General features: G+C 51.4%; 1 protein-coding gene across 2 annotated transcripts in view; it reads right to left on the bottom strand.

Moving 5' to 3' along the window:
* Nucleotides 1-25,615, bottom strand: part of prex1 (phosphatidylinositol-3,4,5-trisphosphate-dependent Rac exchange factor 1) — a 73,877-nt gene extending 48,262 nt beyond the window's left edge. For both annotated transcript variants that reach the window (XM_080015614.1, XM_080015615.1), the window contains exons 1-6: nucleotides 25,216-25,615; nucleotides 10,216-10,281; nucleotides 9,819-9,941; nucleotides 5,845-5,949; nucleotides 2,406-2,507; nucleotides 832-993 (exon numbers count right to left, since the gene is read on the bottom strand). In XM_080015614.1, the coding sequence (XP_079871740.1) occupies nucleotides 832-993; nucleotides 2,406-2,507; nucleotides 5,845-5,949; nucleotides 9,819-9,941; nucleotides 10,216-10,281; nucleotides 25,216-25,452 (795 nt within the window). In that variant the 5' untranslated portion in view covers nucleotides 25,453-25,615. The remainder of the gene's footprint in view (nucleotides 1-831; nucleotides 994-2,405; nucleotides 2,508-5,844; nucleotides 5,950-9,818; nucleotides 9,942-10,215; nucleotides 10,282-25,215) is intronic.
* Nucleotides 25,616-25,939: the final 324 nt, after the last annotated feature.

Raw genomic sequence — 25,939 nt, 5'->3', positions numbered from 1 at the left:
TTACTGTCGGCAAACATTTGTCGGGGTCAAACGGAGGCATTTTTCAAAGAGACGGAAGAGAAGAGAGGGATGGGGCCACAGTGGAGGCCCCTCTCTCCCTCCTTCCCATCTCTCCCTCCCTCCCTCCCTCCCTCTCTCGCTCTCCCTCTCTCCCTCTCTCAAAGCCCCCACGCTGGACCCCTCTCCTTGTCCACCTTCCTCCCTCCCGGACACCCACGTCTTTTCTCTGAGGGCCCCCGTGCACACAGGGGCCGCAGTCCCGCCCCCCAGGTTCCCTCTGATTGGGCAGCGAGCCCGTTGGCATCCTCCCTTTGGCATCCTGAGTGGGCAGATTGTCCCTTTGGTGCCCGGGAGGACAAGGCTTCCGTTGTGGAGGGTGAGGCAGGCGTGAAAAATGCACTGTGGCGCTCCGCTCGGCTCCCAAGCCCCCCGCACCCGCCCCTCTCCCCAAACCCTGGCCCCTGAGCCGAGCCCCTGATAGAGAGGCTGCTGGAGCCTCTAATGCTTGGGAGCCATGGGGAAGGGAGTCATTACAGCCTGGCTTTTAAATACTTGTCTTTTTAACCTTCATGGTGGTGACGGGGGCCGTCTTCTTCCTTCGAGCTTTGCGAGCGCGCTCTACAGCGAAGCTCCATTAAAAGTCCATTTGACCACAGGTCCGTTCAGACCTCCAACCAATTTATCCTCCACCCCGCAAAAAAAAGTCAACACGCCCCGCACACCCTGCTTCCACCACTGCAGCATCTCCAAAAATCGATTTATTCGACTATTCAGGCGACTACCTGCTCCGCCCGCCCCCCGCCCGTCCCCCGCCCTCGCTCCTTCTCTCACCTCCCAGCCCTCGATGTGGGACTGCAGCTGCTCCAGGGCCTCCAGCTTCTCCATTTGCCTCTTGGTCTCGTTGATGTTGGAGCAGACGGCCTTCATGGCCTGCAGGGCCTCCTCCACCGCCGGGTAGTCCGGGTGCTTCTTCGGGGTCCGTTTCAGCAGCTCCTACGGACGGAGGCGGGAAGAAGGGGGAAGCTGGTTGTGGGGGGTTTTGCGGCCGTCAACGTCGGGAACCCTTCTGGATTTTGCGATGCCGCGACGACCAAATATCGAGTAAAACTGCGAGGGCTGCAACGTATCGCACAACTCACGGTTCGGATCGTATCACGGTTTTGAGTCACGGATCGAATAATTTTTTGCGTCAGTCAAAATAAAAAAAAAGAAAAGGGGAAACAAATATAACTTCGCTTTCCATTTATTCTGAAAAACGCTTAAAGAAATGAACTTCTGCCCATGGTCTAAAATGAAAACAACACTCAAGATGTAAATTTTTTTGATAAAATCTTAAAATATATAAAATATTTAATCATTGTTGAATTAAAGTGCAATATGAGGCACTTCTCCCTTTAAACATGGATGACGAATGAATTTAACATGAATTTATTTCCAATAAGAAACCAGTGTCGTGCTCAATTTCTCAGGTATATTATAAACCAAACTTCATGAAAATCGCTTACTCGTGGATCTTGACCGCTCCGATACGGCGGACAGGCAGACGCATAGTGGCGACATCCACAGCCCATTCACGACATGTCGCAAAGTAGCGGCAACATCGTGCGACGTGCCGTGAACCAAATCAATCAGCGTCAGAGGAAAACACAGAACACATCTGTCGTGTCCCTCCTTTTCACTACAAGTCTGCATCCAGATTTAGGGAATTATTACTTGAAAGAGCGACAGCGGCAGTAAAACTGATCTTCGCTACGATGTAAAATTTTGCAATTGATCGGCGGTTCACCTGCGAGCCGAAACCGCGGGGGCCATACCGGGCCTATCCCGCCCCCCATATGGACTGGGCCCACCCAAACCTGACAGTTTACAAGTCAGACCGATGAAGGTTTTAAACTCTGGCTTGCATCCCCACATGTTGTGGACATCTCAGCTCGTTTGGGTTTAGCGTTTATGCTGAGGAGCTCCAATTCTCAGTAAATCAAAAAAGTGGAGAATAGAGCTCCACAGCTCGACGCTCGCGCATTGCTCCCAGAGACCTTTCCCCTTTCAGCTCCGCCAACTGGTAACACCGTCACCTGTAAGTCTTTAAAATACCCAAACTCCGCGTCATACGTGTACAAACCGCATTTCCTCAAATAAAAACCGGGCCTCTTATGAACGGGCCGCTCTCTCTCTCTTTGTTCACCATGCGTGTGTTTGGCATGGCACCCAGACGGACGATCAAATATACTTATTAAACAGAGGGAATTCCATATAAAAGCCTGCCTCTGATATAGGCCTGGTACACTCTGCAGTTGAGGTAAATAAAGGCCCCGGTCCCTCTCTGAGGAGATACAGTATTCACGGTTGTTATATTGAGCAGGTTGGTGTGGAGGTGGTGCAGGGGGTGCAGGTGGTGGCAGTACCTTCAGTAGTAGCGGGTACTTGCAGATCCTCTGGATGGGCGTCAGCAGGTAGCCTTCCAGGGGAATGTCCGTGCTCTTCTTCCCTCCCAGCAGCATGCAGTGCTACAGGAGGATCACGTGCATGAAATTGTTTGTCTGTCTGTCTTTTTTTTCTTTTAATCACATGAACTGAAAACACGATGTTCAAAGCGACACATTTCTTTGTACTGAATTGTGTAATAAGATAATAACAGTTTTTTTCTGCACACCCACTGGACCTTTCCTCGCTGTCTGTGACGCAATGTCGCGCGTTGCAGGTGTCACTTTGTCATTTCTTCAAGTTCAAGTTCAAGTTCAAGAGATTATTTGTTCTTGATATCGAGCTGGTTTTTCCTCACTTGACGTGACAAATTAGGGAACAATGTTGAGTTCCTGCTCATCTTTGATCCACATGAATTTTTTTTTTCAACGGTTCAACGGTGAAAACAACAAGGTGCATGTAAATATATTACATTTAGGCTTCTGCACCATAATCAGCATAACAGTAGTCTACAGCTTCATGTACCTTATATAGTTATAGTAATTGTTGACTATCACAGATATTTGATTTTATATTGATATATACTTGATTTTATATAGTATGATATTTAAGTATTAATGTCATACAACCAATCATTCGTATCATAAATCCATATTAGATAATCATAGTTGAATCCATTTTGCATTAGATGGATTTGCCTTGTTGACATAAAGCAGAGCATCGTCTGTTCTCATCGATCAAGATAAAAAACGTCACTTTCCAACCCTCAAAAATCTGTTGGGGGGAAAAAAAAAAAAACAACAAAAAAAAAAAAAAGATACGTACGCTCTCCTGAAATTGGGGGCTCCAGCCACAGCGACGTCGTCCTTATTTTTTATTTCAATTAATTTTTGTTCAACCACGCGCCACGAGCTCCGGGGCTGAGAGCCTAGATCAGCGACTCCCGATAAAATAAATAAATAAATATATAAATATATAAAAACACACCGGGGTGCGGGAGCCAATCGGACGCCAGTTACTTTGAAGCGTTGTTGGGCGTGGTGGGGGGAGGGTGGAGCTGGTTCCGCTTCTTTTCTTTTTAGCGGTGGTTCATTTTTTTTTGGGGGGGGGGGGGGGGGGGTGACTAGATTAAGGAAGGAAAGCCAAAAACGCAGCAGATGATGAAGATGATAATGATGATGCAGCGTTTCAGCATTCTGTGGATTCCAGATGACTTGGAAACACTGATGCAACGGCCTGCGAGAAGTTCTCCTCCTCCGTCACTCCACTCCACTCCCTCCGGCTTCACCCATTATGCCTTCGCCGGCTCAAACTGGCTCTCGTTCTCTACCGTCTCTCGTTCCCCACTCTCTCTCCTTCTCCATCCCCCCTCCACTCCTTTTCGTTCTCCTCTCTCTCTCTCTCTCTCTCTCTCTCTCTCTCTCTCTCTTCTACTCCCCCTCAATCTCTCGTTCTCCACCATCTCGTTTGTTCTCCACCCACCCTCTCTCTCCCCCTCTCTCTAGTCTTCCACTCCTTCTCGTTCTCCACCCTCTCTCTCGTTCTCCACTCCTTTTCGTTCTCCACCCTCTCTCTCTTTCGTTCTCCACCCTCTCTCTCCTTCTCCGCCCTCTCTCTCTCTCCTTCTCCACCCTCTCGTTCTCCACCCCCCCTCTTTCTCATTTTCTACTCCCCCTCGTTCTCCACCATCTCTCTCGTTCTCCACCATCTCGCTTGTTCTCCACCCACCCTCTCTCTCCCCCTCTCTCTAGTCTTCCACTCCTTCTCGTTCTCCACCCTCTCTCTCGTTCTCCACTCCTTTTCGTTCTCCACCCTCTCTCTCTTTCGTTCTCCACCCTCTCTCTCCTTCTCCACCCTCTCTCTCTCCTTCTCCACCCTCTCGTTCTCCACCCCCCCTCTCTCTCATTTTCTACTCCCCCTCGTTCTCCACCATCTCTCTCGTTCTCCACCATCTCGCTTGTTCTCCACCCACCCTCTCTCTCCCCCTTCTCTAGTCTTCAACTCCTTCTCGTTCTCCACCCTCCCTCTCTCTCGTTCTCCACCCCCACCCCCCCCCCGGAACCCCAATGCCACAATTCCTAAACCTCCCTCTGACCTCCTTTTATCCGACTTTCATTTCACTTCCATCCTTTCTTCTCCTCCGTCAGCCTGTTACCACTTCTCGCCCGTGCACAATTTAAGCCATTTTCTCCGCTGCGTGATTTAATTATCATGGAAATGACTCGGCTGCAGAAGTCTGCGATCCAGCGGCACGAGGGGCCGACGGCGCTCCGTATCGGACCGTCCTCCGTTATCCTGACAAAGCTTTGCACTTGTAATTATTCCGAGTGACTGAAGGCTTCCGCAGATTTCACTGCATCTGTTCCGAGCCCGAGCTTCCCCAGGGCGCACGTCACGCACAGAGTCAAGGCATCTGAGAAACATATTTTCAGAACCCCCTCCAGCTTTTACTCCCCGATGTTTGATTAATGCGTCGGCTCATAACGAACACCAAATTTTGCCGATGGCGACTCCCAGGCGCGGCCATCCACTCCTTTTAAAACAGCCGGTCGCCTCACGAGGCGATGGAGATCCAGCCCGGTGAGATGATAGCGAGCACGTGTGAACCACGCCGTGATCCCAGGACCAGCTGTGGGGTAGCCGTCTGACGTTGGATGCGGCGCTGCCGTTGGAGAGAGCCGCGAAGGACCCCGAAGTCCGCCTTCCAGTGGATTCCGGGACAGCGCCGTGGAAGAAACACCGAGGTGGAGGGATCTTGGGAGGCGGGGAGCACTGTGATCTCCGGGCCAGCAGGCCCGGAAGATCTGCCAGTGCTTCGCAACAACTGTCTGGCCCCGGAGATCTGCCGATGACATCATGCGTTGGACCCGCGCTCGGGAGGGCCTCCGTGCTTTTTCCTGAGTTCATTGTCTGGACGGGCCCCGGGCCCTCGTGTCAAAACACGGAAACAGCTGCCGACGGGGGAAGTAGAGAGAGAGAGGGAAAAAAAAAAAAAAAAAGCCCCCGCTGCACTGACGACTTGAAACGGCCTTGACGGAGGGCGGGTGGTGCCGGCGAGGGGAAACCACCCCGCAACCTCGTCGCGTTTCCTGCCCTTCATCCCAGCGCGCCAAGGCGGAAATAAGAGGTGAAGGGGCGCGCGGGGGGAGGAAGCGAAGGAGCGACGGAGAGAAGAGGACGAAGAGGGGAAAGGACGGGGGGAGCGCGGACGGAGCAAAGGAAGAGGCTGCGGCGGGGCGGAGGAAGTAGTCGGTAAAGGACACAGGAAGTCGCGGGGGGGGCGAGAGAGCGGGGCCAACGGGGACGAGGTTGCCGGTGGGCATCTGCCACGATCAAAAAAAAACAAAAAAAAAAAGGACCAAACAAACGGAGAAATGAGACGCGGGGACGGAGGTGGAGGTGGAGGTGGCGGGCGCTCACCAGTAAAAAGGTCCGGATGTTGGGGATCTTGTTGAGCTCCATCAGCAGTCGCAGAGCCTTCTCGTGGTTGCTGCAGTACTCGCCGTACACAGAGAAGCTCCCCTTCTGGGAAACAGAAGCAGAACGAATTGAACCTCAGCATCGGCTTAAGACGGGAGAAGAGGGGGAGAGAGAGAGAGGGAGAGAGCGAGGGAGAGGGAGAGGGAGAGGGAGAGAGCGCGGTGGATTAGATCCCCTCCATAAAATCGGGCGGGAATTATTCACTGGGACTGGGATGAGGCGTGAAAACACCGACATGAAGAAGACCGGAGCCCTCCACTGACCTCCCTGCTATCAAACTTATTTCCCCGATGAAGTCCATTGTCCACGCCTCTATATTGTTCCTATAAACTGCGAGCCCCCCTCCTCCCCCTCCACCCCTCACACCCCACCCTCCTAATGGAAGAGCCGTAGCGTCTGTACTGTAGACTTTAAAGCCTCTGCAACGCGATACTCTGGAGCAGTAATTGCAGGTCCAAATGCATTATTGATACTGTTGTATTCTTTCCCCGGTCACAGCACCCGTGTTTAATTCACAACCCCCGTCACTCACAAGTCTATGGCATTATATATATACATACATACATACACACACACACACACACACACACACACACACACACATATATTTTGACACACACACACACACACACACACACACTACTAGCGATGTACTAAGTGGGATGTGAAACAAAAACAGCCGTTGTGGGGCTTTAGATCCAACATAACTTAAAGGTCTTGAAATGGAAACGTCATCTGAAACAGCCCAGGATGTGGAATCCGACGCCCCCATGGGGGGCGAAGGGGGGGGCGGTAGCCTTAACTGAAATCAGTGAAAGGTTCGATGCAGAGGGCAAATCCAATTTTTTCGGTCGTCGAAACGGATAAGGGGAGTGCGGTCCTGTGGCAGTCAGGCTCGATCTACAAACGGAGCTTATCTGGACAGCGGAGCACAGCAAATAAAGAAGACGTTAAAATATGCATCATGTGGCCATCATATGTGATACTACACACTCAACCACTGGCGTCGCTGCTGAATGTGTGTGTGTGTGGCACGCAGGCGGTCACGGCATAAAGTCCTCTAGCCTCTCTGGTTCCCACGACCAGGGCAACATAATGTGCAGAGCCCAGTAAAGCCTGTTGTCTCCTTGTTATAGAGGCAGGGAAACAGGCACAGGCACACACAGGCACACACACACAAACACACACACACACACAAACACAGACAGATACACACACACAACAGTCGAAAAGGAACATGCTGCATACTGCTCAATTATAATTGACTGCAGTGGATTTTCTTCGAGTATCTAAAGTGGTTTGAGCTGGAGTTTGCCGACCCCCCCGACACGCAACGTCCACCGACGGCAAAACCTCCCACTTCGGCGGGGAAGGCTCCAAAGCGGAGGAACGCGGCGAGACGGAAGACGGGGGAAGCTCGTCCCGCCGCGCGGCATCATCCATCGTCATATCCGACTCATTTTGGCGGCACGCACCGGGCGGAGCGGCGGGAGCAGCGCCGCAGTCACGTTTCCCAGGTACGTGTCTCAATTTGACGGCCGGGGAGCGAGCCGGCTTTTGGGATCCGTGCTTTTGTGACGTGAGCTGGTGCGATTGAATTCAAAAACAACATTTTCTTTTACTTGGCGGCACCCGCACTCCACGCACGTTGCCAAACGGGGTCGGGGGGGGGACGGTTTCAGTGCAGACAAAGACAAATCTTTCCTGTGACGATAACACAAAGTGGTGTTTGGTTTACTTCAAACAGTTTACACGCTCGGCTAAGTGCTGCCAGGACCTACACGTGACCCTTCCACATCCATAGGGTCGTTCTTCCTTAAGCCATCCCGACTTGAAGGACGTCAGTTGTGCCCAAAATAGCTCAAAGACCGCGTTTGTCCCTTTGATAAACACAGGACCCCCCCCCCCCCCCCGCCACCATAAAATGATTCTCTATCTTTGGAATGTTATTGGGGAGGCATAGATGAGAGGGCCGTATCCCGCGCAGGCAAATATCATAACAAGTCCGGCGCATAATGGCTGTGGTTCAGAGAGCAGCATAATGACATCACTGTTGGTCGTGCCGCGGCCCGCGGTCAGAAACGCGCCAGGAATAGAGCAAATATTTATGTCCCCCGGAATTCCCCTTTTAACGCGGCGGGGTCGCCCCGGCGTGGAGGGGGTCGGATTATCCCTCGCACGCCAACGGGAGCCGAGCTGGGTTTCTCTGGCTCGCGCCGATACGCAACCCGGCGGGCGAAAAGCCGGAGCGGCGTCCCGTTTGCGACCAAAGGCTTCTCGGCGACGGCCGGAGAAGAGTCATGCCCGGAAAAGCATCGCCCTCCTACCGGGGGTTTCGCGGCGAGTCCGCCATTGGTTTATTTATATATTTTTTTTTACATCCCTGAGTGGCAGTCCGTCCCCCCCTCCCGGCTGAACAATGCCGGAGGTTAATCAAATTTGGTCCATGGTCTTGACCCCCCCCTCCCGGGGCTGGGGTCGAGGGGTCGAGAGGCCGAGGGCCGGAGGGCGCCAGACGGGGGCTGCGATTGGGCGAGAGGCGTCTGCGCCGGAGGAGCGCGGGGTCACGCGTTGAGGAAGGGAAGAGGGGAAGTGTAACGGAGACGGGGCGTGCGAAGCCCGATACGGCAACAGAAAGGACACCAACACTGCGGTGATGTCAAAACCAATGCCCAGTCAGGCGTATGAACGCACGCACACACACACACGCGTGCGCACACACACACACACACACAAACTCTCGAAGTCTTTGACCAGAGAGATCGGTGTTGATGACTTTTTTTATTTTATTTTTTTTTCGCGACGCTTTGAAGCTTTGAGGCGCTCGGGCCAGTTGTGTTCTAGTTTTGCAAAAAATAAATAAATAAATAAATAAATAAATAAGGATAAAATCAGAAAAATAAATAAAAAGAAGAATACACAATGTAACATCCCCCCTTCACGCAACGAGGCAGAATCGCCATACCCCTTGGGCCCTGTGGGAGAAGTTTGCGTCTGAAGTGTGGGAGAGAGAGAGAGTTCATCAAAAAGTGAGAGTGCGGGGACAGGGGGAGGGGGCGCAGGGAGAGAGAGAGAGAGAGAGAGAGAGAGAGAGAGAGAGAGGGAGAGGGAGAGAGAGAGGGGGAGAACCAGAGAGAGAGAGAGCGAGCGAGCCCAACCAATAACACCATTGTCCCCTCGCGGAGTGACACGGACTCTCTTCCTCCCTGGACACAGGCCCTTCTTTGTTGTTCCCGGGGGCCAAACGAGTTCAAACAGAGGGGATGGGAGGTGGGGGGGAGCGGGGCACAGAGAGAGAGGAAGGCACAGAGAGATGGATGGAGGGATCGAAAGAAAGTGGATGCCAGGCACCGAGTCTTGTGCAGCTTGACCGAGAGAATGAGAGCGAGAGAGCAGTAGAGCGGGGGAGAGAGAGAGAGAGAGAGAGCGAGCGAGAGAGAGTTAGAGAGGCTTGCGCAGTTTGACCGAGAGGTAAGACAGAGAGAGAGGGAGAGAATGAGAGAGAGAGAGAGAGAGAGAGACACACACACACTCTTAGTGAGGTGTGTGTGTGTGTGTGTGTGTGTGTGTGTGTGTGTGTGTGTGTGTGTGTGTGTGTAGAATGGGGCGGGAGCATGTGAAAAACAGAGAATTAAAGGGGTATGTTCACACAGCGGACTTGTCTTGAAACAAATGCAAAGTGTGTACGTGCGTGTGTGTGTGTGTGTGCGTGTGTACCGATCTGTGTGTGTCAGCATTTGCATGTGACAGCAGAGCAAGGAATCCTTCAAGGGTGCCCGTGTGCCTCTGCGTGTGTGTATACATATACTGTATATACACTATGTATAGTAGGCGCAAGTAGGCGAGTGTGTATGTGTCAAATCAGGCGTGTGTGTGTGTGTCTGTGTGTGTCTGTGTGTGTGTGTGTCACTCACAAATTGGAGGAACACGTGTCCCAGTGCATGCTGGGGCTGGGGCTCGGGCTGCAGACTGGCCTCCACCGCTGACAGCACCTCTTTGTGCACTTCCAGGATGTCTTCAATGTTGGAGAAGAGAATCTACAGAGAGCCAGATGGGGGGGGGGGGGGGGGGGGGGGGGGCGACAGGAGGTGTGTGGACAGAAAGGGGGGAGGGGATGAACGGGTGAGGAAGTGATCCGCAGATAGAAAGAGAGAGAGAGAGAGAAGATATTGCTTCATAATGGAATCTAGTCAGCCAATTCCCCGGATTAGCACACCAAAGTGGAAAAACAGAAAGCCGCGCAGCCGGGCTCAATGACGCCTTGTGGCAGAGGACGTTCCGGTCCCGTCCGTCCAAGCCTCCGGAGCGTACCTTGACGTGTTCAGGTGTGAGACACTGCTGGTCATCGGCTGTTTGGCGGATCCGGTGCAGAAACGCCTGCGGGGGGGGTTACAAAGAGAGGGAGAGGGTGGTTACAAAGATGTCGGCGGCTCCTGCATCCGGTGCTCAGTCTACCGTTTTCCCACCGACTCGCAGGAAGATGTTGCGTGTATAAGGGAACACGCGTCGGGCCCTCGTCGGTCCCGGTGCAGTGCAATGGCAGAGGCTGAGGTGCTGGTACGCGCGACGCCGACTTCACACCGCTAACAAAAAAAAAAGCCCCCGCCAAGTCGGGCCGAGCTCTGTGCCGTATGAAGGGGAAGAAAAACGGAAACCCTCAAAGCATTCTTCCATTTGCCGTTTAATATTCATATCGTGAGTTTGACAGTATTCACTTGTTTCCGTGGGTGAGGACGGCATGCGTTCCCAGAGCAACGTCCCGACCTAACCCCAACCCTCGTCGCCTCTGGATGGAAGTCCCACCCAATTCCCCAAGTCTCGGAGTCAAAACTGGAACCCCGCCAGGATCCGTTGGTAAAATATACGTAAGGAAACTAAATGAATCCAACAAGTCCACTAGGCAGACCTAAACCGCTGGGCACAGGCAGCCCTGTCTCACTTCCGCCACCCACAAGACCACAATGAAGGAGTGAGACATTCTGCATAATACAGGTGCGCCCGTCCAGGCAAACACATGCTTTATTTGTTTAATGGGCTACAATCACTTGCACAGCATGTGCACCGACTGGCGCTGTGCACCCTGGTTCATGCACTGCACTTAATCCAGATGCCTTTAATGAAAGACTCAACGCTTGTAATCATACATTGGCTTTAAAGATAGAGCCCAGCAAAGCCAGGCAGCCGCCCAGCCAGCCAGTCAGTCGGCCGGAGACGCAGAGGGGAAACTTTGCCAGTATTCGGTACAATCTCCAAGTGGCATTTACGCAGACCGTCCCGAAATAAGAAGGCAAAAGGTCCTCGCCGGCGTGCTGGGACGTTGCTAATTAAAAGCCAGCGAGTTAAGGGAAGGAGTCGTTTTTTTTATTTTTTTATGCAGGCCGTTTTTCTTCACGGCAAGGGGGGCGATTGCGCTCGGGGCGCTACACTAATTAGGCACCCCGTATGGAAACTTGTACCATGTCCCATTTGCCCTGTGGCGACAAGAAGAAGAAGAAGGTCCAGGATTCAGGGCCTTCCTCTGTCTGACAGAGGCGTAGGCTGGCGGTGTCGGTCGTGGGGGTGGGCTTGGGGGAAGGGCGCACGCGATACAAGGAAGGGAAGGAAAACGGCGACGGGGTTGGGGTTGGGGCTGGGATCGGGGCGGCTTGAATGCATCAGGGAGGTGGGGCAGAAGCCGAAGCATCCAGACGGACACACACGCAGGCCCACGGGTCTCGACAAAGCGTCGTCCTAGTGCCCATCCATGTCAGACTCAGTCCTGAGAGAAGCAGTTTCCCGGCCACATGTGGCAGGGAAGGGGACGAAGAGGAGCGCGGGGGGCGGCGGGGGTTGGGGGGTTTGGGAAGCGCTAACAAAGGCGTCCATTCAGTCCAGGTCTCGCCCCGATGCGGCCATTCTCACCCGGGGTTGTATTGGCTGTCTGCAGTCTTCCATGGCAGACGAGTTTATTTGAAGAGAAAGAGGAAGCTTTCTCCGTCCCCGACGAGGCCGGGAGCTTAATAAAAGCCGGCGTGATAAAATTAAAGAGATAACGGCCCGCCAATCAGACGTCAGAGAAAACAATGTGTTTCGCCGCCAGGAGAGGAGTCGTCCCGCTGTCGAACGCTGAAGAAAATGTTGTTTCTTCGCATTAAAAAAGCCGGACGGATGAAACGAGATTCAAAAGACGCCCGCGACATCTGCACACGGTGGCCAGCACAAAACACCGCCGTTCTCACGCCGACTCAATCTGGCTCCTTACTTTCCGATGAGCAGGCACCCGGCAGGCTACGGCTGACAAGCCCTGTTTATTGTCGTGCCCGCATCCCGGGTGACCTTCCGGACCGTTTTCCCCCTGAGGTAATCACCGGCGTAACAGGAGGACAGGCATTGGGGGAGAATATCGTTTCGGTGTTAGGATCGGCGGGCGGGATTGGGCGAGCTTGAAAACGCAATTCAGAGCACATTGCCGGGTGTGAAAGAGGAACGACGCGAGCGCTCCCGAGGCGGAGGGTAAGCCCCTCGGTGCAAACGGAGATGGACGAACGCGGAGATTCTTAAGATTGGTTGACGTGTTGAGCAAGAGCCTCCGCCCGTCTCAAAAATAGCACGCAGCGCAATGGTGGAATCAATACATCGTGTTTTCATAACAGATGGCCCAACGGGAAGCGCAATTATTTTTCATACCCCCCGGGTGGGCAGGGCATGATTCAGCGCTTGTTGCGGGGGGATGAGGGGGAACAGCTGCTGAACGGAACACAGAGAGGGGTTGACGGGCCGCTATGGCGGGAGCGCTCGCGCTGCCGTCCCGCGGGAAGGACCGGCCGCCGACGGCCCTCCGCCATGCGGTCATGGCGCACAGACCGGAGGACGGTGACAAAATAGGATCCCGAGCAGAGCGGCGGCGGGCGTGTTTAGTTGCTCTCCTCCACCTCCTCTGGGCTGCACCGAGGTAACGACACCCGTGATGAGACTGCCATCTCGCTTTGGCCTATTGCCATCCGACTAATGTCAACCGCCTCACGGGGCCCGGTGTGTTGGCGCGCGCGCGCACACACGCACACACACACACACACACACACACACACACGAAAAGGGACTGTGTGGGTGAAAATGATCATCTCCTCTCAGCAATAAGCAGGAATTAGTCAAATGTCACCCGATATTACAAGTGTGAGGGGCAATTCCCTTGTTCTAACTGAAGGAGCTAAATGCTGCAGCAACAATCGTTCAGTAAAGCGCTTGTAGAATGTCGGGAGAAAGTCGGCTCTGAATTGTAAGTCTACTCCTCCTACCGCTGGGCTCTTACCGGGCTGGGTCAGGGAGTATGGGCGGCCACAATGATAGAAATACTACTGTGCGGCATACGGAGCTATGACGGGGTGTTTTGTTCGTTCCACAAAAGGTAAAAGGAGTCTGGCTTTTCACCTGCGCAGCCACGGGCCTGACAAGCCCCCCCATCGCCACTTGTGAAAAGGTGTGGCTTTCTCCACCGTGGGGCCTCAACAACATTGGCTCGAGAGTACTCTCTTGTGACAAAAAAAACCTCGCCGCCCTTCTGCACAACAGCCTGTCACGTGCAGAGGCCGCGTTGCAAAGACTTGAGTGCGAGCTCAAAATCCAGAACAAGAGGAAGTGTGCATTCACGCCGCTGTTGCCGAGCTGTGACATGCAAACAGGAAGTGAAAAGAGGGATGCCTATTTATTTATTTATTTATTTATAAAGCAAAGAGGCAGTGTCTGCACTCAGCACGGCGGGGAGCTAAGCATTGTATGCAGAATCAAGCGCTGGCTCTCGTCACACAAAGGGGCAGACAGAAAGCAGAGCTTGGTTTAAAGGGGAGTTTGAGACAAGTCGACTCCCCAAACACCTCGCTGCAAAGACCGAGGCAGAAAACCACACTTTACCATTATTATTATTCCGAATTTCCGCAGAAAATGATGCCCTGCTGCGGTTTAAACCAATGCCCTCCATCTCCCCTACAGACAGGATTGGCTGGTCTCTGTCCAGTAACCAGAGACTGACAGACAAGCTCACGGCCCCATATGTCCAAAAGCCAAATGGTCAGATGCGCGTTGGTGGGTGAACACCGCTTGGGAGCTAGCAGAGCGAAAAGGAGCCAGACATTAAGGTGTGAAGACGCAGACGGTCCATATGCTTGGCGCGGGGCTACACGTTTGCCTGATTGGCAAGGCGTGGTGCCCGCATGCGCTGGCAAAATATAAATGAGTTATTCCTAGATTGGTTACACAGGGATGATGAAGTGACGGGGGCAGATCTTTCACAATCAGAGCCTTTCTTCAAATGACAAAGGATATCCCATGTTATCATGACGACAGTACTCCGAAATGAGTCAACTGAGGGTATTTTTTTTATAATGTCACATAGAGCTGCAATGGTTATTCGATTAATCAATTAATTGCCAACTATTTTGAGAGTCGGTTAATTGTTTGCCGAAAACAATATAATTCCAGCTTCTGAAATGTGAATATTTCCTGTTTTGTTTTTTTTTTTGTCCTGTACGACAGAAAACTGAATATCTTTGGGTGATGCACAAAACAAGACATTTGAGGAAATACCGATCGACATTTTTAAAGCATTTTCTGACGTTTTATGGACAAAAGAACCAATCGACTAATCGAAAAAATAACAGACAGATTAATCCACAACGAAAATAATCGATGGGCGCAGCTCTGATGTCACAATGCTTAAGCAGTCCACAACATGTGAAGGAACTACAAAAAGAAATTGCACTCGGGCTAGACACTGGAACCGGAGCTCTTCACTGACGCTGGGTTCGTGAAGGTCACTTAGCGGAGCGTCATGATGAGAGGACGCCTCTAATGAGCGGGATTGCCACAGAAGAGATTTGGTCAGAGTCCCCGGCATTAGTGAGAGTGCTCGTGGGACGGCGGGCGCACGGAGCCACTTATGAGCGATGGCCGCAACTCGGCTCGTGGGGGCGGCCGAGCCATTATGAGTCAGAAAATGGGGAGAGAGAGAGAGAGAGTGAAACGGGCACTTGTCTGCGGATTTGGGAGGCTTAAAAGATGGCAGGCGGCTCAGGACCACACAGTGCCGCTTTGACCGTGAGCCCAGGAGACAAATTGTGAAATCCAAGAAAGGATCGACGCAGAGCTTCGAGGGTGTGTTCACACAGGCCTGGTGTCAAATTCATCCCAAGACTTGGGTGTTCTCTTCCTGTTGGTTGAGAAAAAAAAAGAAAAAAAAAAATCTACTTTCCCAACGAATACCTCAATTTCTCTAACTTCATGAAATTTGGGGATGGCGATCGCTCATTTGATAGGACATTTACGCACAAGAAATAGTTAAGAATAAACCATCATGAGTAACGTTTTATTACGACCAAGCAGGTAGAAGCCTCTGATTGTAACGACTACATCAGACTACAAAGTTCAGAAAACTGCATGACCTGTACTGTAATGCAGCCTGAAAGACAACATTCAACAGTCTCATATCACAACATCAATGTTGTACTGCTATATCACCCGGCCTCAGTGCGTTCCTCATTTCATTGTGACCGGTGCCAAAGAGTACGACGGAAGTGGAGCAGGACGAGACAAATCAATGAGGCGCCTGCTCAGTCATGTTAGTATCATGAAGGTTATATAAAAAGGGGAAAGTGAAACTGAAGCATACAGTATAAATACATTCCAAGCGCTCCCTAGGTCCCGGTTTGCCGAATGCCGGCGGTCAGACGCTTGAGCGTCCGGGCCGCGGAGAGGGAAGGGAGAGTGTGGATGTTGCGACATCGAAAAGCAGAAGTCGCAAAAAAGGTGCTGCGCTGCTGCTGCAGACGGAGGAGGAAAAGAAAAAACGTGACAGGACGGAGGACGGGTGAAAGGGGGGAAGTGACAGAAGAGGCTAAGCAATGAGGGCGATAATGAAATGAGTGGCGACGTAGGCGAGTGGCAACGTGTCAACGGCATGCAAAGAGCGAAAGAAATCAAATCAGAGCCGGACTTCCCGACGCTGGGCCGGAAAAAATGCCGTCAAAGTGATCGGTGTTGATCCTTCCTTCGTGTGCGCAAAAAGCAGTAAGAGTTAGAGGTGAGTAAGTACCGACATGAGTGCAGAGTGAAAACGCTCAACACTCGTTTTCAACTGATGGTACGTTTGTGTCCCCAATGAGAAAGGTTTGTTCCTCTGCTTCAAACAAGGGAATAAAAGGGCCTCCTGGAGTCATTCCGGTTCGCTGAGTTGGACAAGACCGGTGAAACGCGAGTCATATTTCATTGATATAAAAGGGGAAGCGTGCACATTTTCAGGTGGCATCGCACATCACTACGTCGGAGGACACAGATGTACAGATATGACAGGTGTCGGGGAGATTAGGGTGTTTCCCCCCCCCCCTTTTTTTTTTTTTTTTTTTTTTGGAAAACAAGGTGGTAGTCACAGCGACACGTTATTGAAACCGCTGGCAGTACACAGACTATGATGGAAGGATCTCCGTGAGCCACCTGCCACGCCCGCCCAAAAGGCTGCGTAGTACCCGGCCAAGTATTGTAGGGGGAGGAGAAGGAGCGATTGATCTCAATGCAGAATAAATGGCACAACCCCTACGACCCCTACGCTCACCCATTCATGTTTGTCATCACCCAGCTTCTGCTTACAGTAGAGCTGGGGTGGCAACACAGCGCAGGGAGCCCTCCATTGAGCCCGATGGATATGTCCTGGTCACCACGCGAACGGCAGAACACAGTGGAGGCCCTCGTGAAACGCCGTCACGCGGGAAGAAGATTGGCTTTCCATGAATCCCCCGCCCGCGCTGTCCATTTCTCAAACATATTCCCGGGGCTTAATTTGCCAGCTCCATCTCATCCGTTCGGAGGATGTTTGGGGTAATAGATTCGGAAGGCTGGCGGCTCTTGCATCACCTCCGGGGCGTTGAGGGGCAGAGACTGGTACAAATCCCACACCATTTATTTATTTATCCCCCCCGCCTTGCCCCGTGGCTTCATCGGCATTGAGCCGCGAGGGTGGACCATCTCCCTCATCTCAGCACAGCGCCATCTCATAAGAAACCCACAAGTATCACAAACAGCTTTTTTTTTTTTTTTTTGTTGTTTTGCTTTGTTTTCCACCCGCCGGGGCCTGGGAGCCCCTTTTCAATTTGCTTCGGTTCCCACACCTACTGGCAAAAAAGGCCTTCCACCGAAGACTGAAGACTTCCATGTGAGTTAGCGCTCAGGTCACCAATCCCAAACCCCCCCCACAACCCCTCCTCTCCGAGAAAACAAGACCAGGCTCCAAACAATGTGTCCAGTAAAGAGTCTATTTATTCTGAAGAGGGGGTGGGGGGGGTGCCTGTCACAAAAGGGGACAGGGCAGCTCTGGAGAGGGGACGGAGGCCGTTTTGGGGTCGACATGGCATGAAATTGAATAAATAAATTAAGAAATCCCCTCTTTTGTGGCCCGGGGAGCAGCAGAGCCAGAAAAGAGCCTGCGGGGTCGTCACAATGACGGGGACCCCGGAGGAACCGGGCAGACTCCTTTCTCTCAAAAGCCGTAACTCACAACTATCCCCTGCCCTCCCCAAAACTCCTCTTCATCCACCCCTCGATCCGCCTTTCCCTTCCAAGAGCAACCCCTTTTGGCAGTGCCCGTCACCCCAATACAAAGTCTGCATTGAGTCTTGTCCTGTTTTTATTTTTTGCCTTAACCCCCCGCCCCCGCCCCCCCCACTTCCGCTTTTCGGGACTTTAAAGTTAAGGGCCATTAGTGGCTCACACAGGCTGAAGTTGAGCACGACCGGGGGATGAGAGTGTTTCCCATAGTGTCGAGCCCAAACGACAAGAGAGACCGGCAGAACCAACGACCTCCCGGTTCTGACCAAGGAGCGCAGCGGACGACGAGCCGAGCCAGGGCCCCCAGATGTCTTAAAGCAACAGAGAAAGTGTGCTTCCTTGACCGCTGAGTAAAACCGATGTATTAGACACGCCAACAGGTATTTAAAGTGAGAGGTCCTCACATGCAACTCCTTCGGGGCTCCGCTGTCCTGAGCGCCGCGCCTCCCCTTCATCTTTTCCTTTTATTGGCCAAGCTGGCGCAAAGTGTATAAAATTAGCGGGGCGGGGCCTTTGCAGCGTCTCGTTTTGCGAGGTGTTCCGACGTTCGTATTTTGCCGAACACATTACGGACCCGTTATAAATATCCTTTATGACGTCCCCACTCTTTCGCGTCGCCCCTCAGCTTCCGCCGCATAATTATGGACACGACCTCTTACCTCCGTCATTATGGCGCAATAACAAATCTCCCGAATGTGCACTCGCGCGTGAGCCAAGATTGTGCGGAGGGAGGGACGGTGTGCTCTGCACGTCTAACTTATCATCTGTTCCATTGTGGGGTGACATGTGGCCGGCCGAGGATAACATCAGGGGCCAGACAGGAGGGGCCATCTGGAGGTTTGGACGTGTGTTGTTTTGGACTTAACTGACCCAGACATCAGACACCAGACATCAGACGCAGAGAGACGGTGCTGAGTGAGCGATCATAGACCAGTGCGTCTTCCAGAATACCGTGGAGCGGAAGAAATCACCGACGGCGACCCAAAGCAGTGGTTTACTGGGGCGCGCGCGTACTAGACGTCAAAATCATGCGCTTGCGCCCGTGTTTATCCAATGCTCCTGCCGAGCCCAAAATGCGCCAAACCTGGCATTAAACCAGGCAGACATAAGCAGAGTCCCGAATGTCAAACCTCGAGACGGTGGAAGTAAGGGACTAAATAAGCACCCCGCTCACAAGCGAGGGGCCGTCCGGCGGTGCGCGCAGAGGTTCAAAGAGAACACCCGCAGGCACTGGACCAAACATTAGACGGCGGCCGACCCGATGCCGAGGGAGCCCCGTTCCAGCGGACACGGCAGAGTCATTACTCCCTTGCGTCCAGCCTGTAATGGCAGATCAACCTCTCTCTCTCCCCCTCTCTCTCTCCCCCTCTCTCTCTCTCTCTCCCCCTCTCCCTCTCTCTCTCTCTAGTAGTGTCATCTCACTGCAACCCTCTCTGGAACCAAACAATCTTCTCAGCACACGCCCACCCATACGTGAGAGATTCATTCCATATAGTCATGTAAATATATAAGAAGGGGAAAAAGTCTGGAAATCAGCCACGGCAGCTTGGCATAAGACCGGGTGCATTCCTGTAAAAGCTTAATATCAACACACGATAACAACTTCATGCGTGACTCAATAACGGAAAAATGAATGAGCCATCCAAATCGAACATATTTGTATTGTAGCAAATAAAAAAAGGCATCGTCAGCGCCGAGTCAGACGAGGCCTGTTCCCGTGTATCCAATGCAAAGACGGCACAAACGACATCCCATCCACCGCCAGTCTGTGTGGCAGACCGGCCCAATTCTGCTTCGCCCCTCGATCATACTACCCACAAAAATAGGCGGAGAGCCCACATGTGATTTTAAGCTTCGAAATCAAAGAGCTCATTGCGATGGATTGTATATCTTCCAAGACGCATCGTCCATCCACCTTTTATATCTGTCGAAGTTTCTCCCCGTGAGCCAGGAGTAAGGCGTAGATGCCCTTTCAAGCGAATCAACAGCCATGATCCTTTCCGTCCATCTCACCCCGTCTATCAACAGGGTTGTCCGAAAAAAGGGTAGAATGTTTTTGCGGTCGGTAATCGGTCAAGCGACCTTTGACCCTCCGAAAGAACCTACACATCTGGTTGCATTTGAGAGCCCCAACCAAACATTCGGGGGCCCGCCGCCTGTGTCCACGGACCGAACAGGAGGCCGGTTCCCCTGGGAGGCCGAAGGGAATTCCTGGGAGCCTCGGCCGCCGCGCTCCGTGCCAAAGCATTCGACACGCATCCCTCCGCGCTATCTCTTCACTTTGTTGTCTTACTTTGAGAAAGTGCTCGTCTAGACCCACCGAACTCCGGCCCTCCAAACGTCTTCATAGCCTCCCCCCATTATGCCTCTTTCATAAAGACCACGGCAGGGCGAATGTTTGGTGCCGCGGCCGAGCCGGCATTTTGTTTTGACGCCGTAAAGGTGTCCCCCGCGCGAACCCCCGAAAAGCACGTCTTATGGGATGCCTTTGGTCGGCGTTCCTAAGAGAGCCATGTCGGACGTGTGCGAGAGAGATAGAGAGAGAGCGAGGGAGGGAAAAGAGCGAGAGCACGGGTTCAATTTGCCGTATGTTCAGCAGGACGAGCTTCGGTAAAGATCCGCTGCTTATTCCAGTGAAGCGATAAAATCACAACGCGGGACGGAAATTCTAGCCAATAACACTGCTTGTTAACAAAAGAAGACAATATTTGGGGGTGGGGTGTATATCTATATCAATGAAGAATGGAAATGCTGATGACACAAGAGGCGTCCTACCCTCAGCTGTTGGCACCCAGGAGGGAAAGTATGAAGTGTAGCCCGTGAAAACACAACCGCAGGAAAAGGGGGATTAGTGTCGACATCATGAATGCCTCTGGGTGCTCCAGCGGTTTAGACATGTTAACGAGGAATTCCAGAGATTCCTACGCTCACGCCTTGGGAGAAACGGGCTTAAAATGCACATGATTCAGAGAGAAATTTTCGATGAAGTGGGCAACTGGCACCACCCGGGCCCCCGCCCTTGAAACAAAACTGTCAGCCGTTGCGCTTGGCACCCCGGTAACGGTGCTTAACAATACGGATTATCTGGAGCGGCGCGCATAGCAGCTACTTCCAGAAAGGTCAGACTACACCAGGAGTACTTCAAAAAAGGCCCGCCCCCCTCGGCGGGTCACGCCACAAACCCCGGAGTTAAGTCCGGACGGTGAGTTCTCGTGGTGGCGACGGCGTCCCAGGCTGGGTGCACCGGCGCCACCAACAATGGGGGTCATTGAGTAAATGTTGCGTCCGCTAGACTCTGATCGCTCACACGGATCGTTTGGTTTCGCTTTCGGAGACTCCGATCTCCCTCGCCGCGATCCCAATCGGCCGGGGGTCACGGGTCAGTCAATCACGTCCGATTTTAGCCTCAAATTGCAACGGCAGCTTTCAGCAGCCAGTGACGTGGTGTGCCTGGCGTCCATGGCTGTTTTCAGTGTCACAATTTTGGGGGATATTTTGCCTCGCGGGAGAAGCGCAAAACTCCGCTCGCCCGCTTCTTTGGATCTTTTCGCCTGTTATGTGTGCCCGTGGAGCAGACAGAAAATCTCTTCAGTGTCAGTCGTTACATGTGCGCTGCTGCCGCTCGGGGTTGGAAATTACTATTATTACTGTTATTGTTATTATTTTTATTTTTTCCCCTTCATCACGTAATGTGGCCCCAGCTCAAGCGGCCGACGCGACATCACGTCAACAAGCGTGACTCTGATTTGTTTGTTCACTGAGGAAAATTAAAATCATCACCAGAGTTTGTCGGTGTGAAACCTGCATACATGACAAGCTTGTGACTGGGGGGGTCCCCGGGGTCTCATTTTATGCAACAGCAGCGGCGGCGGTGGTTGTCGTTGTTTTAGGGCCCCCCATAACAATAAAATCCTCACGCGAGCCACGCCATCGTAACTGGTCCACCCTGCTGTGCTAAACCCCCCCTCCATCTCCACTGCTGTTGAGTCCCACTACAAGGGGTTCGGAGGGTCTGGGGTTCCTACCCTCCAGAGTTGTGGCTGATTGCAAGATATTTATACCCCCACATCCACCCCACCCCACCCCCCAAGGAGGAGAGAGCGACAGAAAGAATAAACAGGCACGAAGGGGGGTTACCAAAAGGAGAAAAGGCAGATCGAGGCTCGAAGGGGCAGCATGACTGTCTTTTCAAGCACCGTTGGGGCGGGTGTGTGTGTGTGTGTGTGTTTATTGGTTTGGTCAGCATGTGCCCCTTTGAAAAAAAAAAACAACAACCCAAATCCCAAACCTTCAGCTGTTTACGAACACCACTATGCGCACACACACACCTTCACTATGTTGTGTGTGGCCACAGGCAAGGGCCACAGAGGGCAAGTTTCCCAGATGTTTCCTATTACCCCCGTAATACAGACAAAGTCTTTTTTCTTTTTACACTAACCATTTCCGACACACACACACACACACACACACACACACACACACACACACACACACACACACACACACACACACACACACACACACACACACACACACACACACACACACACACACACACACACACACACACACAGTTTCATCCCTCGTGTGAGTGTTTTAATAGGCTACAGCCGTGACCGGGGGTCAAACCAGCTTTTGGGGGGAATCCTGCAGGAAGGTGTCGCAGCTTACTGACAGGTTGTACGATTTAAATGGAGGTCTCTGGCGGACAGGAAGTGGGGTTGTGGTCCCAAAACATCCCGTAGCTTTTTCAAAAAGCCAGTCTCTCTGTTTTTATTTCTTTTGTTTGTTTGTTTGTTTTTTTTTTAAAGGAAAGTCCCCAAAAAGATTCCACCGGCCACGCCCATGTGTCCAAGACACACTTGCTTTTGTCAGCAAAAAGCATTTCCTCCCCCTCAAAAAAGACAATTCAAACACAGGATTACTTTGAGCATCAAAATCGGCAGAGCGGGTGGGAGTGAATGGAAATAAAACTGAAATAAAAGGAGGTTCCGGTCAAAATAAAATAATAATAAAAAAATAAAAATAAAAAAAGATCATAACACCGAGCCTAATGGAGCGCTTTAATCTCTCTTTTCGCACCCAAACCCTGTCCCCACCCTCCGCCCCTCAAACCCTCCACCGCAAACACTCCAGACCCTGGATGAGCTTGTTGGCAGTGGTAATTGCCAAGGGATGAGTGACACACACACACACACACACTCTTCCGCGTGTCATGCCACATCGCCCCACCACCCCCAGGGAGGGGGAGAGAGAGACAGAGAGAGAGAGAGAGAGAGAGAGAGAGAGAGAGATGCCAACAGATGAAGCGAAGCTGCTTAACACACTTTGGTTTCCTGTCTAAAACGCAGCGCAACCACATGAACTCAGTACCCCCACACACACTCCATGTTGTTCACTTATATTTTACATACATTTTTATATTTTGCTGATATGGTATTGAATATGAATACGATTTTGTTGTCCACATTTTATTGTGTGAGGGTTAGGGTTCAACCATTAGGTTTTATTCCCACATTTTCCCCCCATACTGTACATTTACCTATTTTCTTCTTCTTTTATTGATATTCCATTGCTTTATTACTGCAGACTTTCTATGTAAGCTGTTGCTGACACTGCAATTTCCCAATAAAGTATCCATCCATCTACTTGTCCATCTATCATCGCATTACTAGGTGCAGAGATCCGGGTGGGTGGGTGTGTGTGTGTGTGTGTGTGTGTGTGTGTGTGTGTGTGTGTGTGTGTGTGTGTGTGTGTGTGTGTGTGCGCGCGCGCAGGGGGCCTAACTTGATCACCACCACCACCACCACCACCCACTCTCGATCTTTTTACTGGAACCATATGGCGGTAGCAGGAGGGTCTGTCCCGGCCAGGCTCACTCCTCCTTATCATCACCCCAGTTTGGTTAAAAACAAAAAAAACAAAAAACAAAAAAAAAAAAAGGGGGGGGGGGGGACCTGGCGGCGTACTGAGGTGAGGGGATACGGGCGATGGGGGACGGAGCAGCGTGGGGGATGGAGGAGGCATGGGAAGGATTAGAGGATGGAGCTGTTTGGTATTTTTTTTCTTTTCCCTTCACCATGTTTGTTTTCTTTTCAAATGGCCGTTGACTCCTTTAAACAATGTGTGCGATAACTGGGGCTTTTTTTTTTTTTTTTTTTTTTTTTAATTATTATTTATTTATTTATTTTCTGGAAATCACACACACACACACACACACACACACACACACACACACACACACACACACACACACACACACACACACACACACACACACACACACACACACACACACACACACACACACAATCTATTTAGGCCTTAAATAAAAAATAAACAAAATGACATTTGACACCGGCGGCCAGACGATGGGAGTCCCATCATCACTTCAACATCAACGAGGGCAACGTGGTTGCTCCCGATCTCCGTTTGAAAACCGTCTCAAAAGAAAAGAAAAAAAAAAAAAAAGTTTGGGAATTAATATTATTATATTATTATTAATATTATATTATACAGCACATCCTTCACATTTTTGATTTGCATCATTCTGACAGTTCTATTCAGTGCGTCTTTAAATCAAGAGATCCAGAGTGATGTCATAAGTGGTGTGTGCGTGTGTGTGAGTGTGTGAGTGCATGCGTGCGTGCATGTTGGGGCCGGATATCCACAGGAGTGGCAACCCAGACTTCATCAACTTCCGTGCCATTTTTAACAACAACAACAACAACAAGGCTCATCGGGAGAGGGGGACGTGGGGGTGGGGCACACGTCCTGCTGTTGACCAGGTCTGACGGAAGGTAAATAAGAAGGGGAGCGACACATCTATGCTCTTTTGGGTTTTCATACACATAGACAGACAGGGATTAAAGGGGGAGGACGGGGCGGGGGACAGACAAGTGACCCCCTCCAGACAGCTGCAGGCGGTCAGGGTTTGGGCCTGATAGGGTCATGCAAGCTGGAAGACATTGTGATAAAAGCGCCAAAAAATAAAAAGAAAAAGTAAAAAACACCAAAAGAAGAAAGTGTAAATAAATAGGCACAGTGAGGACAGTGGTCTGTTATCACTGGCTGGGGGCGGGGGCGCGGCCTCTCGATTGCTCATGAATATCTATTCAACTGCAAAATAAGTGTTGTTGATGTGAAGGTCTCCTTTCACACCTGGATGAATCACTACAATTATATTATTCACCTGAATAATCCACAGCGGAAACACATTTGGATTGAATACAATTCAATAATATCGATTTTTGGAAAATAGGTATAAACCTGAAAAAGTGTTACACAATAAAATAAATTACAATCAGGAATATATAAGTATTAATACGTTTCCTGCCCTTTTTTATGTTGTATTAGTTCATTTCGCAGGTTTTTATTGCCTAAAATAAAAAAAATAAAAAAATAAAAAAATGTCCATTTTCCTGCCACATTTCACTGTGTGCGGTTCGCTGCGGGGGTTCACTTCTCCCCCGGATGTTGACATTCCTCATTTTTATGTTTCTAGATATCTTGTTATTTGATTTAAATTCCTCTTTTTTTTTTTTTTTTTACTGTTTTGCCAAAACCTGTGGAGTTTGGACTCTTTCTTTTTTTTTTCTCCCTTTTAAATCATCGCACCGCAACAGTCTGGACGCGTCGGACACGGCACCGCGACAAGGAACGCCACTTATTTCGGGGAGTTTTGTCGTCGCCTTGTTTGCTTGTTTGTTTGTTTGTGTGTTTGTGTGTTTTCGGGGAACTCACCGACTGCAGGAAGAGCAGAGTCCGAACGTAATCCCGCTCCGTGTTGACGATCTCGGTCAGAACGCAGAGCCGCAGCCGCTGGTGCCGGTCCGAGTCCCGCGCGGCGTGGACGCCGTTCTCCAGGTGCGCGTCTTCCTCCTCCATGGCCCCGGCCCCGGTCCCGGGTCTGGTCCTGGGTCCGGTCCTGGGTCTGGGTCTGGGTCTTCTACCTTCCTCCGCGCCAACCGTGTTTCTCATTGACTTTTCGCTCAAGTTGTCTCCTCAGTCCATGCTTCTCTGTTCCCGGTGCGGTGCTGTGCGGTGCGGGGGAGACGCGCGCCTGCTGCCTGAGTGTAGCGTCCCGGAGCGCGGATCAATGAAAGTAGCGGACAGCAAACGAGGGGGGATCCTCCTTCCTGTGTCGTCGTCCTCGTCCTCGTCGTCCTCCTCCTCCGCCCCCAGAAGAAGTGAGAAATATGTCACAAGTCAAGGCGTTCGGCGCGCGTCTGCCGCTCCTCCGCGCTGCGACGGTCACACAGAAACGAAAAGAAGGAATTCAGTACAAACTGTTATGATTGTTATTATCATTATTATTATTATTATTATTATTCTAAAAAATACTTCATATTAGCAAAGTCTTTAAAATGTAAATCAGAATTAAAAAAAAAAATAAAATAAATGATGATGGCGTTTCAGTGAATCAGTGAATCAGGGGGACGCGGCACAGTGACCGCAGCTCATTTAG

This window comes from Zeus faber, assembly GCF_960531495.2.
Source record: "Zeus faber genome assembly, chromosome: 15".
Classification (NCBI taxonomy): domain Eukaryota; kingdom Metazoa; phylum Chordata; class Actinopteri; order Zeiformes; family Zeidae; genus Zeus; species Zeus faber.
The sequence above is the reverse complement of the archived record's forward strand: the minus strand, read 5'-3'. Positions and strand labels throughout refer to the sequence as shown.